Below are 14,778 nucleotides of genomic sequence, written 5' to 3'. Positions count from 1 at the left end.
ACTCTCCTTCAGGAGGAGCTGTAGGCTATTTTGTAGATGCTTGTTTACCTCTTTTCAAAACTCCTTGATCCATGGAACCAATGACATTGGAAGGCCCTGAGGCCACTCAGGGCATCTCAAAGTGGTCAATATTCTACAGGACCAAGTGCCTACTGTGGATGGGAATGTCACCTTTCTAGGCAAACCTGTTGTTATTGCTGGTTTGTTTCAGATTTATGGATACCACTCCCAACTTCCTTCTAAATTATACTAATGCTTTTCTGATCCTGACCTGGAATCTGGATTTCAGTGGTGGTTCCACATGTGACAGATCTGTCAGAACACGCTCCGTAACCCCCACAGCTTCTGATCATTTTTACAAAATTTTTAAGTAGTCGTAAGTGAGGGTTTGGCATGCCACAGGGAATCCTTTGTTCTCCCCTCCCTTCCTGAGTAAGAGATCTAACAGTGTGTTTCACAGTAAACATGAAACACAATATTAAATAACACACTTCAAAGTATAAGCATGGCTTGTCAGCATAGGTAAACAAATAAGTAGTGTCCATGATTTTCTTTTTGCTGTGTGTTTTTATTCTTTTGGAAGTCTATTAGAAGCAGGGGTGGATCAAAGGGGGTTGCAGTGGGATAGGTGCATCCTCCTTTCAGTTGAGGGTGCTGTTGGAACAGCTGCCAGGGACTGTATTCCCCTTCCCTTCTGTGCTCAGCACCCCCTGGCAAACTTCCATCTCTCCTCTCCCCCACTTACCGCTGCTGCTCTCTCCAGCTGCCCCAAGGTGGGGCTGGAGAAAGGCTCTGGAGCTGTTTCTGCCCACTCCAGCAGGGGGCTCTGCAGGGTGCCAGGATGGGCTGGGAACAGAGGCAGCTGTGGGCAGGAAAGGGGTGAATGAGAAGGGACACGCTACTAAACAGGGGGGGAAGAGGAGGAAGAAAGATTGTTATCTGATTGAGGGACTTCAAGTCTGCTTTTTGCTGCTCCTGTAGGGAGAGGAGAAGAACTAGAAGCAGGGGTACAGCCCAGCAGAACTTATCACTGTCCCCACACTCCCCTTCACAAATTCCTAGATGCACTGGTGTCTAGTAGAAGTTAGTCTCCAGGGCCAAGGTTCTGCAGCTTGCTAAACAGAGTTTTACTAATTAAGCAAAAAAAAAGCAATTGTTTTATTCTTTCCTAATGAGAGAAATCTGATTTGTATGTTCACTGCAATTTTACTGGGGGGTAGGTGGGGGAAATCCATGGGAATTATTAATTTAGGTCTAATTTCACTTATGGTACCAACAGTATTTAAGTTAGTGTCATGTATTATAAAAAAATAGTCACAGCAAAGAACATTTTAGTTGACCATTGGCACACATGCCTCATGGTAGCATGATTTTTTTCCACACCATTGTTAATCTGAAGAGGGTGACGCCGATACTCTTCCTGTCTGTTATAAAGAGCTTTGGATTTTAAGTGCATTGATCTCTCCTGAATCATAGAAGACAGGTGGAAAGGACCCAAGGTCATCTAGTCTAACTCCCTGCTCAGGGCAGATTCTCCCTGAACACTGGTTGCTAGATAATCAGTCTTTGGTTGCCTAACCTTTTCTAGCTGCAGGCTGGAAGGACCCAACCCAGTTTGCAGGTGGGCAGGCATTAGGATCCTGCTGCTGCAGCAACCATGGCAGAGGCAGCAATGTCTCAAGTACTGGAGTTGGACACTCCAAGGAACTAATGAAGAAGTGGGGCTATACCATTGGTTCAATCACCTGTGACTGTGGTACCGAGTCTCACACTATGCAACACCTGCTGCAATGCCCGCTGCTTGAAGGCACATGCACAATGAAAGACCTTGCAAAGTACAATAAGCAAGCACAATCATGTGTAATAAAGTGATCAAATGTGGTACAGCAGCCTTTTGTCTCCACAGTGGGATGGGGAGAACACCCACAGCTGACACTCTAGAAGAATGAGATAATTGACTTAGCCACTATTTGTGGTCTGGTTTGTTCTTTAAAGGAATAAGAGGAAATGGATTTCTCCATTAATAGGTAATTTTAAATAGTGGGCCAGGAAGAAGGGAACCCCTCCCAAAAGATACTATACACACACAGTCCAACTTCTTTCCAGTATTTTGGAGTCCATTCTTTAAGTCTTGGGTGTATTTGTGTTACTTGCTTGAAGAATAAAAAGCCAAAAATCATTCTCTCAAATAGAACTGCTTTAATTTTATTTGGTCTTCTCCTTCATTTCATCTATTCTTTTATATCATTATATACTATGTTGAGTTTATTTTGTGCAGACTGGTGGAATGGATAATCTCACCGTATATTTAGTAAATAATATACATGCTGTTGTTATATATTGAAATGAGCAATAATATTGTTTTGCAGAAAGCCACCACACTAGAAACTGTGACAATTTCATAACATAAATACATTTTGCCAGTTATGGAAGGAACTTATTTCAGCAGCCTATCACTGCCATTCCAAGAAGGCCTATCACATATCCCAGACCAGTAATTCTCAATGAGGGTGCTATCTTTTTTAAGGTGTCTTGATATGCTAGGTAATATTAGCCCTGTTAGATATGCTGCTGTGATTCACAAGATAGAGAGGTAATTTTGGGTTATTCTGAAGTCAGACTACAGGGTAGACTTGCATCTTATAGGCCAGCTAAGTCAGAGCTATATAGCATTACTCAGATTAGTATAGTATAATGATAATTTAACTAATGCTGTAGATCTCCAATTTAATTAGCCTATAAGATGCAAGTCTATATTATCTTCTGTCTCATAAGATAATCTCAGATTTTACATAGGAATTTACAGTTTTAAAAACATTCTGCCTCTATGTGTTCCCACTTCTTTGCAACAGAAAAATTATTTTTTCTGTAGTGAAAACTAAGCTGATATTTTCCATGGGATGTACTGTAGGCCTGTGTGAATCGGCTAGTATTTGCTTTGGATTCAGCTGATTTGAGGGGTAGTGATTTGATTCAGTGATTTGAATCACTGTCCTGATTCGGCTTCAGTCGAATCAAACAGACCCCGCCCCCTGCCCACTCAGCCAGCCCTGCACAGCCCCAGTGCCCTGGCACTTAAAAAAACCCCACAAAACAAAACAAGCCCCCCCACATACTAGCTCCTGCCAGGCAGGGGCAGGGATGATCCCTGCTGCCCCTCACTACACCGTGCTGTGTGGGGAGGCTCTGCCACGAGGCCCCAGTTGCTTTTGCAGCAGCCAGTGAGTGCAGGGCTTTTTTTTTTTTTTTTTTTAAGTGCTGGGATGCTGGGGCCAGGTGGGGCACCCATTGACAGGGCCTGGCGGGGGTTCCCCATGGCCCCCTACCCCCTCCTCCACTTACTGGCATGGAGTCAGGGTTCAGCTTCCTGCAGTGAACAGGGACTGCCCAGATCTCTCCGAATTGATCTGGAGGCTTCAAATCGATTCAGGCCTTTTTACTGGTCTCCTGATTTGATTCGGATTTAGAGATTTGGCAGCCAAATCTCCTCCAAATCAAATCAGCAACCGAAGTTTCGCACAGCCCTAGCATCTTGAGTTCAAGAGTTTGAGAACGACTGGCCCAGGCCACTACAGTACTGTCAATACTCCTCTGTGGTGGAGGAACCATTCTTTAGCAAACAAACATTTTGCATTTCTATAGCCTCTCATTCCAGGAATGACAAGTGCAGAGGCAATACTGGTACTGCTTACACCCAGCACAAACACCTTGCTGCTTCCCAATTAGAATTGTAGGAATTGCCCATGCATATTTTCTTTCTGAATTCAATATTCAACTTGCCCTGCTCATTTCAAATGTGATGACATGTGTGGTGATTTAGGGCCTTGTTGCACATTACACTGAGCTATGCAAATATCGATCAGCTCAGTACTAAGCTAAGGATAAGACTGCAAGCTAAGTGGCACATCTGTGGGGAGTGGTCATACCTTAATGGAACAGGAACTAGGTTACACAGATCAAGAAATAATCCTGCCCTGGGATAGTATAACTTCAAGTCACATCACAAGTCCTTTAAGACACTTAAAGGCAGGGGTGCACCAATAGATTTTCTGGGCCAATACCAATGGCCAATTTTTAATGAGTTATATCAGCCAATACCAATCCAATTCCCATTTGCAGCCGAGCAGCTTGGAGAGTAGCATTTGGCTGGTAAATCTGTTTGGGGGTGGAAATCAAGGCCCCTGCAGTTAGGGAGGGAGTGGGGTTGGGGTGGTCATGGGATACAGCTGTGAGCAGTTTGTTGGGAGAATGCAGGGGGGCAGTTCCCACTGCTGTAGGCACCCTGGGAAGGCATGGGGGCTGTGCGCTCCTGGATCTGTGCACAGGATGAGGGCAGGCTACCACCTTGCCTGGGACTACAGCCACTCCAAAATTTGCTGTAGCGCCCCCAGCCTCCCCTTCCAAGTGCAGCCCAGCCCCTCTACTGGCAAAAGCTCAGCACTATCCTGGCCCCAGCCTGCAGTGACAGCCTGCCCTTGCCCTGCGCACAGATCCAGAGGCATACCACCCCCCCCATGCTCTCCTTGGGTACATGCAGTGGTGAGAGCTGTCCCCTTTCCCCACATGTGGCTCAGTCCCATGGCCTGCCCTGCCCTGGCTGGGCAGCACCATCAGCTGCCCCAGCCCCATTCCCACCCTCACTGGGGGCTTCAGTCTGCCTCCCCCCTTTCCTCCCCCCTTGCAACAGGCTTACCAGCTAGACCCGGCTGCTCTCCACACTGCTGGTCTGTGCTACTGGCTGCCTGCATGCTGCGCTTTAAATGCTGTATGTGGCATTTGCTTGGCCACATTATCAGCCGCTCAGCCAAAAAAAGCTGAAAGCCAATAGTGAATTTTCCTCGTGTTGGTGTCGATCCACTATTGGACCGATGTATCAGTCGGTGCACCTCTACTTAAAGTGTTGAGATGCTGACAATCCAGGGGTTAAGAGCTCCAGGAGCAGCCCAAAATTGACCTATAACAAGGCCCTTTTTATTAAGTTTGCTGTACATGCTTGGGAGCACCATGACGCACCCCATGCCATCTGGTAACACCAACACCACAAGCAGGGCCCTGTGCAGAATATCAGGGACGGACCACCTAGGAAGGCTAGGCTGAAGCCACGACAGAGCAGGGTGCTGCAGGGAGCTCCAGGCTGGGCTTCCCAGGGCCTGGCTACACATCTACATTAAAGCTAGACAGAACCCAGCTGCGAGATGCTACACATTTTTTAAGCACGGACGCTGTAGCGGGTTGGCTCTTTTTGTAGCTGGACCGTCACTCAGGTGTGCGTGGCACTTGGCACATGTGGCCGGTCTCGGGATTTTGCGAGATTCACCTGCCCGGTGCGTAACATACATTACATGCAGCGCGCGCGGACCAGCGGCCACATGGAGGAATCAGCTCAACCAGATAAGAGGCCCGCGGGCGCGAGGGAGTAGTATTTCCGTCCCGCCCGGAGGACCTGGCTTCGGGGCCTCGGCTGACGCAACCCAGAGCCCCGATAGCTGCCCCGGCTGCGCCTGTCCGCGCCCGGCCGCGCCGCTCGGCAGGCCCGCAAAAGCGCGGCGCTGGAAGCAGGCGTACGAGGCGGCCGGCGCGCGCCGCAGAGGGCGAGGGTAGCGCGGCGGCTGCGGCGCTCAGCGGGACCAGCCGCGGCCAGTCAGGCAGCGCTGAGGGAGGCCCCGTTCCCCCTGACGCCTGCGGCCGGCGGCCCTGGGAACGCGAGCGGCGCATGCGCGGAGCGGCTGCGGCGAGCGCTCGTGGAGATGCCGACGGTGGGAGTGAAGCGGGACCTGCTCTTCGCGGCGTTGGGACGGAGCTACAGTGAGTGTGGGACGGGGCTTAGCGGCCTCCTCAGGCCCAGCGCCTCGCCGCTTCCTGCCCGGCTCCTGCGGGTGGGCGTCCGCCGCCCAGTTCCGTCTCTGGGCTCCCCTAGTCCTAGCGGGCGGCCGCCGGTTGTCTGTTGCCCGGAGGGCGCCGCGCGGCCGAGCTGCCGTGGGCCCAGCACTGTGTCCCGGTGAGCACAGCTGCGTGCTGGCTCCTCAGCGCAGGGCAGCGGCCTCGGAGAAGTCCTCCTACTGCCGTACTCCACATTTTGCCGCAGTTAGTCTGTGGAGCTCCTTCTTCATACTACACCGCTCTGCCAGGTGTCTGTGATCAGTGCCATCAAGTCATCCCCTTGCCCCCTGTGCCCCAGCCTCCCCCCCAAGGCAATGTGTTTTTGGATGATTACCACCCAGTTGTTGGAGTCAGTCCCCTCAGTCTGGCCTCTGGTTACTGCCCATCATACTGCCCAGCAGATTGATTCAAATGAGTTTTGATAGTCCACTTGGCCACCCCACCCAGGTGGGATGCAGGTATTGGTTGAGTATTCTCCACACTGTGCCCGTGTTTCTGGAAATAAGTCCTAGAGGTCAGGTGATAAGTACTTCATGATTTAAAAAAGTAATCTGAATCTTGCATAGTCTTTCTTAAAAATAATACAGACATTTCCCATGTTATCTGCCCATCTGTTTTTCAGAACTTCATAGCATTTTCCTGAGGAAGCTGCTCACTTGCCAGTCAAAATTTTCAAACCACATCATGCTGTTTGATTCCAAAAAAATGTAATGAGATAGAGGTATAGACTTAGTCAGACACTGTGATTTATAATGTGTCTTGGTTTTGTCCATAGGTGAGTTCTGAACTGTGATTTTTCCTGTTGTAATAGTTGTAGGGATCAGAAACAGAGAAAAGTAATGATGAGGGCAGAGTTTGAAGGTCAGGCAGTTCACCCAAGTTGTCCTTGTCAGCCCCATGTTCTCTGCAGTTCTGGGAGTCTGGGGTCCCCATAAGTTATCGGGTGCATCCTACAAACTGTTTATACTCAGTTAATTTGCTGAAAAATGCACTTATATTGGAGTGCCTTTCACGAAGTTGTCTGTTGTTTGCTGCTGGTACAACATGTTTGTGTTCAGTGTTACTATACAACCTTCACCCAAAAGCTGATGGTACCAGCTATTCAATACAAACTGTCATATTGGGCTCTAAACCCTTTGCTACAAATGTAAGAGCATTAAAAAATGTAAGTACAAAACATAGAACAGAAATTGTTACTAAAATAAAATGGAATAAAAACAAAACATTCTCAAAATGATGATTAATTTTGTTTCCCCTGGAAAACACCTGATATTCTGATCAAGATGATAAGACAATGTCTTTAGAAAGTTGAGCTCTGCTTAAAAGAATCAAAATTGACCAGAGTGGTTTTTTTGTGTTTTTTTTTTTTCCCTCTTCCTAGCCGATGAAGAGTTTGATGAACTCTGTTTCGAGTTTGGTCTGGAGCTTGATGAAATTGTACGTAGTGTTTTTGTTTTTGTCACTTTACATCTGTCTATATTGCTGTGGTTCTTGTTGTTTTTACTGAACTCTTCTCTGTAGAAGAGAGGGAAAGCCACTTTTGACCAGTCTGCAGCAGTTTAGATTAGCTTCATTTCAATAGTGCAAGTGTCTTCTCTTTAAATAGTATAACAGTGCCGTCTACATTATTGTTCTCTTTTGGTGTAGTGGCCGTGAACTTCCAAAGTCAATCACTATTTTGCAGGTACTCTGTAAGCTCTAGTTTGGCTTTATTTTTATGCAAGGTTGTACAGCTTCCACAAAAACAACCTGTTTTGGCATTCAATGGGGTTTTTTTAAGCGAAGTAAATTTGAACAGTATTAATGTGGGTACTGATACTGTACTGTACTGATACTGTACAAGACTTTGCTAGTACTGATACCTGCCTTCTTGCAAGGAGTCTGACACTGCTTTGGCACTTAATTTCTGATTTGTCTTGAACAGTTTTATTTTTTTTAAAATATAAAAAATATATATTCACCTATAATAAAAATAAATATATCACCTACTTTTACATATTAAAGCTGTTTTTTAATGTTTTATTACAGAATAAATGTATGGCATTACTTATAGTTTTACTGATCTACAGCCAAGAGTAAGACGTAATTACATCCTGTTTGGTATTAGGATATGCACACGTTAGTATGTGCCTGAGGAATTAGTTTCTGACGGCTGATGAATCCTTTGGATAATTACATTACAGTTTTTGAAACTTAAGGGGATCTTTGTCTAAAAGTCTCTTATGTCAAGTATTCATTACTGGTGAGCCCGCATCATGCCTTTTTTAAACTGCATTTTTTTAAAAGAAATACTAGCATTTACTTTCTCTCTTTTTAAAAATTTCTCTATATTAAATTATGCTAAATTCAAATTGTTTTTACTGGTCATTTATTCTATTATTAACAACATAGATTTTCCTTAATTTTAGACTTCTGAAAAAGACATAATAAGCAAAGAACAAGGTGGTGGAAAGGCAAAGGGTGCATCAGATGTAATTCTTTACAAAATTGATGTTCCTGCTAACCGATATGACCTTCTTTGTCTGGAAGGATTGGTACGAGGGCTTCAGGTCTTCAAAGAGAGGTAATACAGTCTTCTCAGCTTTTTTTTAAAATGGACTTTAAGCAGTGTTTTTAATTTAAGAAATTGGTTATTTTCTTGGCCTTTGAGAGATTTCTAATGTAAAAGTTATCTGTAACAAAACACGTTTGCAATCCAGTAAAACTTGCCTGGAGATGCTCTTAGCATTAGTTTTAAATGGAGTAGAAGACAATTGTATGTGACATGCTGAAGCAAAGAGAGATGATTTTGATTCCTTGCCTTGTTCTCCCGATTTCTTTAGTGGGATCTTTAGGATTGTTAATAGTAAAATACCACACTCTTCCTTATTAGTGCATGCAAGTAGTTACTAGTGTTAACATTCATGAATGATCTAGTTAGCCATATCTGTAATAGTTTGCAAGATGCCAAGTAGCTTTATCTCTCACTGAAGCTGGTGGGAATAGAGCAGTGATTCTCAACTGGGGAGCTGCAGTACCTCCTTGAGAGTGCTGTGACACAGGTGATGTCATTGTGGCGGCAGCCTGGTAAAGATGTCCTATGTGAACTCCTCCTGCATTAGGTGCATGGGACAAACCCATCTGAGCATCTGGGTTTCCAAGAAGAGCATAAAATGGGCTGGACTGGGAAGGGCTCCTGCTTTCTTTAGGCTAAGTACAGCCCTAATGAAGGAGGAGTCCATCCATGTGGTATAGCCCTTTCTTTCCTTGTCAGGCTCGCTGTGCAAGCACGCCCTCAGGGCACTTTTACCTGGAGGCAGCACAACCCTCTTGAGGAACATTGAGGTAAGTTGAGGCAGCACCAACAGTAGTTCTCAAACAAGGAAGCTGCCACATTCAAAAAAGTGATGGAGGGATGTTCTGACTCTGAAAAGCCTGAGAACCACTAGCTTAGAGGGTACTCAGAGTTGGTTCTTTGCAGGCATGTCCTTAACATATATATTATCTTGATTTTGCAAGTTTATTATGAAAGGAAAGTGACCTCTTTTGAGCACTAAGATATTTTATAGGAAGCTGTATTTATATTGGTAACAAGTTAGTAGAAAACTTTGGATTTACATTGTCAAGTAAATGTATAATTTTAAACACCACTAAAATCACTAAAGCATTTTTTTTCAGAAATAACATTAACATGGTTCCAATATTTCCCCCATTTGAAGAGTAAAAATCTCATTTGTAAACTTAATTTCCCATTTTATTTTAGGATCAAGGTCCCTAGATACAAAAAAGTCATACCACCTAATGGTGCAATTCAGAGGCTGCTCATCACTGAAGAGGTAAAACTATTTCTGAACTTAGGTCAATATTGTGAAAGTAGTTGTTACTGATTTATTTATTTTGGTATTGTAAAAATGCTACAGCCAGAAAGCTGCTGATATGTAGGACCATTGCAATAGCAGAGTGAACATACTGAGGGATTGTGATTTCTTTGTAACTATTCCTTCTTTTAAATCTGTTGTGGAAAGACAGCAAGTCAGTGTAGAACTAATGTAGTGAAGTATTAAGTCAAGTTTTTTACATTTGCGAGGCTCTTTTGGAAGCTCCTTTACTCTAAGGACAGCTTTTGTCTCAGACCTGATGCTGTTTGTTGTTGAGGGGGGGAGGGGAATAAGGACATTTTTATACATTTTTCATTGGTTATTAGCGCTGAGTGAGGATTTGTGAAGTACTACTTTAAAAAATGGCAGGTGAACACTGTTTCCAGTATGTTAATTTTATATATTCTGCATAGTTGGAATATTTATCACTAACAGTTGTACTGCTCTTATGAACTGCAGACTTCCCAAGTCCGTCCTCACGCTGTAGCTGCAGTCCTCCGTAATATCACTTTTACCAAGGATCGCTATGACAGTTTCATTGACCTCCAAGAAAAACTGCACCAGAATATTTGCAGGTTAGCTTTAAACCTAACTAGAATAAAGCTAATAGGTCACTACTTGGCTTGATATTTAATAATTTTTTTAAAATTTTGAAATATTAAACTGATTTTAATTACATGGTAAACTGCTGTTCCCTTTTCCAAAGTGATGTTAAGTTTACACTCCGGAAAACATTTTTAGGCAGTGCTTTTGACATTTTTTCATTTACCTTGTCTGAAGCTATTATTTCTCCATACTTTTTTTACTATGAACAAATAACTTCTATGGCTAGAGTGAAAGAAGCATGTTGTATAAGATCATTATTTTTCTTTGTTTCCTTTGCAGGAAGAGAGCATTGGTAGCAATTGGTACCCATGACTTGGACACAATCTCTGGTCCATTTACTTACACAGCTAGATCTCCTTCAGAAATTAAATTTAAACCTCTGAATCAGTCCAAGGAGTATACAGCTTCTGAAATTCTGGATCTGTATAGGGTAGGTATCCTTTCCAAGCTTTTCATACTTGGTGCTGAAAACTAAATTTCTAGGAGGCATTACCAGACTTAACCTTGGTAGAGGAGACAAGATCCTTTGCAGCAACAGCCAGAAAATGTGCAAGTAAAAGCTAGAACTTTTTGTAATGTGGTAATCTCTTCTCTCAGGATGGGACTTAGATCCCAAATTCGGTCTCATGAGCACCAGACATCTTAGTGTAATGTGCATAGAGCTATGCTTGGAATAATATTGTAACTTAAAGGTTCCATACCCAGTTACCTTTTCCATGGAGATAGTAACATGAAATATGTCATATTTTGTTTGGAGATTTATATTTATATTCAGCTGTACTCTTTTGGCAACTTTTAAATTGTCCCAGAAAAACAGTTGTCACAATAATCTTTAAATTCTTATGTAGGTTCAGGAAGGGCTGTTCTAGTGAACAAAAATATCTGCCTCTTGTTTTGATGAAATTGGCTTTAAATCTGGTTGTAGTTGTATTTCTGTTACAGTTTCTGCCTGTTTTTTCATTTAGTGTAATTAATTCCTACCACACAGTAACACATCTGGACTGGACTATTTTCAAAGAAAAAGCTGAAACAGAACAGTATGTTTGCATACAACTGTGAAACTTACCTCTGTGAAAAATAGTTAATTCATTTTATTCTCTCCTTTTCTCTTGCACTATTTGTGCGTGTGCCAAATCTATCTGAAATTTTTCACCCAATTGCTATAGTATTCTTAGGGTAAATTCTGCCTCCATTGAAATCATTGGGAGTTCTGTCATTGACTTCAGTGGAGCCAGGATTCCACCCTTGGCCTTTATATTATTCTTGAGCAGTTCATGGTGGTATTTAATTTTTGTTGCTCATGTAAGCCACATGATATCCTGAAGATGAATGCAGTTGTTACTCAGGCCTATTTTGTAAATAGTTTGTTAAATCAACCAAATTTGCTTTCCATGAAATTTTCCTTAATGTTTGAGCATACTGGCAAGAAACTGAATACGCCAGGGATGAAAGCACAACTAAAGCAAATGCAGCTTTTACTTTGATTAGGCATTAGCAGACACTCTTGAATAATTTGTCCTGTACCAGGAAAGGGTAGCAGTATAAAATACTCAAGTTAAATAAGATGATGTTCTTGGTTTCCCTTCCCAGTTAAAAGTTTCTTTGCCATGGGGTAATGAATTTTAGTAAGGGGTTTTTACATCCTGTCTCACTTTATGAGGTTTATTTTAACCATTTTAAGCAGTCATTTTTCTAATATTCACATTCCCATCATTTCTGTTGAGTTGCATGAAATTTTCACAGTAAGTAAAGAAAACTCTAAAAAGTTCTGTGTAAATTTTCATGACAGAACATTAAGAAAGATACCAAGCAAGAATGAAACAAAGACTAGAATATGACGTTTGTCATGGTAAAAATCATGTTTGGGTAACAAATCCTGCAAATTTTAAAATATGAAATGCCCTGGATTAGATAGTGATGAGAATTTTAAGTATAACCCCAGATTAGAAGGTTTTAAAAATCTTTCTAAAGATAATTTCTGCCACGTTTAACATAAACGTTATTGTAAAATAGGAATGGGATGTTTAGTACCCTAGATAAGGACTAAACTGAAAGTTACTGTATGATGAGCAATTGCTACATTTAGTTTGGGTGAGCTTGTGTGGCTGTGATTCTGCTGACTGTCATTTTAATTTAACTGATATCTTTAAACTAGTTTTATCTTTTATATGAAGAGGAGGTAAAAAAGGAGGAGGAGGGAAAAAAGGCTTTTTGGCTTCCTTGTTTTCTGTAAGAACTAATCCTAGCATAGCAGGTAGCTAGGGTCCTAATCCTTCACTCCAGCAAAGACTCCTGTTAATGTCACAGCTAAAGGCTTATATCACAGAAGGAGAATTAATGATCGAGTAATGTAAAGTTCTACTTGTGTTTATTTCTCCAGACTGACAGCCACCTTAAGCAGTATTTACACATAATTGAAAACAAACCAATTTATCCAGTCATTTACGACAGTAATGGCATTGTTCTTTCCATGCCACCAGTCATCAATGGTAAGATTACACGTGGCTTTTTGTTTTGTCATTGCTGCTTTTTTTTTCTGATGGGGTAACCAGCATAAATACTTCACAATTGTATGTGTATTTTTCTTAAAATGGTACTATTATTTAATTTAATCTTCTCCTTTTGTTCATTCTACCACAGTGCTGCAAAACCTCTTGTTCTCTTGGGCTGCTGGATGCTGCTTTACAAAACCAACAGTGCTGGGGATACCTAGCACAAATTCCATACGTATAGTTTCTTGCCAAAGAAATCTAAATACCTGGCATCCATGACATTTGCTCCTGAAAGTTCTGTGATAGGAATAGTTCTTAGATAAGGCATTTCATTTCTTTATGTTGAACCAGGCACACACATTTCATCAGACATTTGGCTGAATAGGAATGTCGTTCATGGTAAATCAGTAACCATTTGAATCTGTATTTCATGTGTTTCAGATAATAGCAAATGCTAGTCTGTTTGTTGAAACACAAAACCATCATATTTATCAGCAGTGTAAATTGATCAGTGAGCCCATTTGCTATTATATAAAATACGAGTCCAGGAAGTGTTTGATGCAACAGCAACAAAAAAACTAACCCTAGAATATTTGTTGGAACTCCTAGCCATGAGTTACTCCTGAATATAAAAGGAATTCATGAATGATTTTTTGAGAACTGTTCCTCATGACTGTCGAACCTCATCAATAACATGGTGAGAATATTTCCTACAATAAAGCAGTTGCAATATAGCTGCAATAAAAAGTTTGGCTAAGACAGCAGTTGGAATACCACTCTGTTCTGCTTGTGATGACTGATATGATTGACAATGGCATTCTCACATTGGGTACTTGTCTGTCATCCTCACAAATAATAAACATCTGACCTGGACCTTGACAGGTAGTGCATGTTTTTCTTATCTGCCCCAACATATGACAACTGTTCCTAACTGGAAGGTGATGTCAGCCACAGTCTATGACTAGTCTTGGTTAGCTTTGTTTCAGCTTCAGATTATTCTAGTTGTGAACATACCATGCTGTTCATGTCTTAACTATTCAAAAGACTGAGCAAAATATTTTACTTGGTTATATATATATTTTTAAATGGGGTATTTGACAGAAGCTTCCAGGTTTAAGTTAATATTTTTTACAATTCTTGAAATGTGACTATCCGAAAGGCCATTTTGGAGTATCCCAAGAACACTGCAACTAGAGGTTATATTTTCTTGAACTCTTCCAGAGTAACACGTATTCAGTGTACAGAGGGACATAACAGGGGCAAACCGGGGAAGGGAACACAAGATATATAGCTCTCCATTTTATTTCTTCATAGTAACAAGATGTTCACATTGTGACCACATGCAACTTTGAGACAGTAGTTTTCTAGAGCTTTCAGGGTTCAGTATCAAATGCACTGTCCCAATCATTGCTCACACTACATGATAGTGATAGTACTTTCTTAAAAAGGAAACCCATTTGCGGGCTTGTGACTGGGGCCATGCTGCACAGCATGAAGCTGCATCGTGCTGCCAAAAGCTTCCCACAGCAGGGACTTAGCTTCCCTGCAATGGCATCTCCTTTGTGCAGGGGAAACCACCCCTGTCCCTGTTTTGTTTTGGTTTTTTTTTCAGGGCTGCCCCATCACTTTTATTTTTCTCCCTGCTCTCCCTCTCCTCCCTCATTAGGCAATATGTTGAAAGTTCCCACCAAGCTAGGGAAGCTTGTGGTTTTATTATGAACCTTGCAGTATGTGAGGTCTTGCCCAAAGTTTTTGTTCCTAGAAGGAATCCCATTTTGAATTTAAAAAAATAAATTTCTAGACTCAAACTCCTTAGTGCCATTTAGACACCATTTGAATAAAATGGAATCTGATCCTTAGTCTCTGTGCCTCATAATACTACTGTTCATTTCCAGGGTTGAATACATTAAAGATTTGGGCTGTTCAGACCTCACAGTAACAGG

At 42.3% G+C, this 14,778-nt stretch overlaps 1 protein-coding gene across 2 annotated transcripts in view; it reads left to right on the top strand.

Annotated features, from left to right (window-relative positions):
• Positions 1 to 5,601: 5,601 nt before the first annotated feature.
• The window catches only part of FARSB (phenylalanyl-tRNA synthetase subunit beta), a 53,012-nt gene continuing 43,835 nt past the window's right edge, over positions 5,602 to 14,778 (top strand). Inside the window, exons 1-7 of one of the 2 annotated variants that reach the window (XM_090051504.1) lie at positions 5,602 to 5,805; positions 7,262 to 7,317; positions 8,289 to 8,443; positions 9,623 to 9,695; positions 10,197 to 10,312; positions 10,623 to 10,773; positions 12,724 to 12,832. In XM_090051504.1, the coding sequence (XP_089907630.1) occupies positions 5,748 to 5,805; positions 7,262 to 7,317; positions 8,289 to 8,443; positions 9,623 to 9,695; positions 10,197 to 10,312; positions 10,623 to 10,773; positions 12,724 to 12,832 (718 nt within the window). In that variant the 5' untranslated portion in view covers positions 5,602 to 5,747. The remainder of the gene's footprint in view (positions 5,806 to 7,261; positions 7,318 to 8,288; positions 8,444 to 9,622; positions 9,696 to 10,196; positions 10,313 to 10,622; positions 10,774 to 12,723; positions 12,833 to 14,778) is intronic. The other variant, XM_090051503.1, reaches the window with a different exon arrangement.

The sequence above is a fragment of the Crocodylus siamensis genome, chromosome 6, assembly GCF_052110815.1.
Source record: "Crocodylus siamensis isolate JL-2025a chromosome 6, ASM5211081v1, whole genome shotgun sequence".
Lineage (NCBI taxonomy): Eukaryota > Metazoa > Chordata > Crocodylia > Crocodylidae > Crocodylus > Crocodylus siamensis.
Note: the sequence above shows the minus strand (reverse complement) of the source record. Positions and strands in the feature narration are given on the sequence as shown.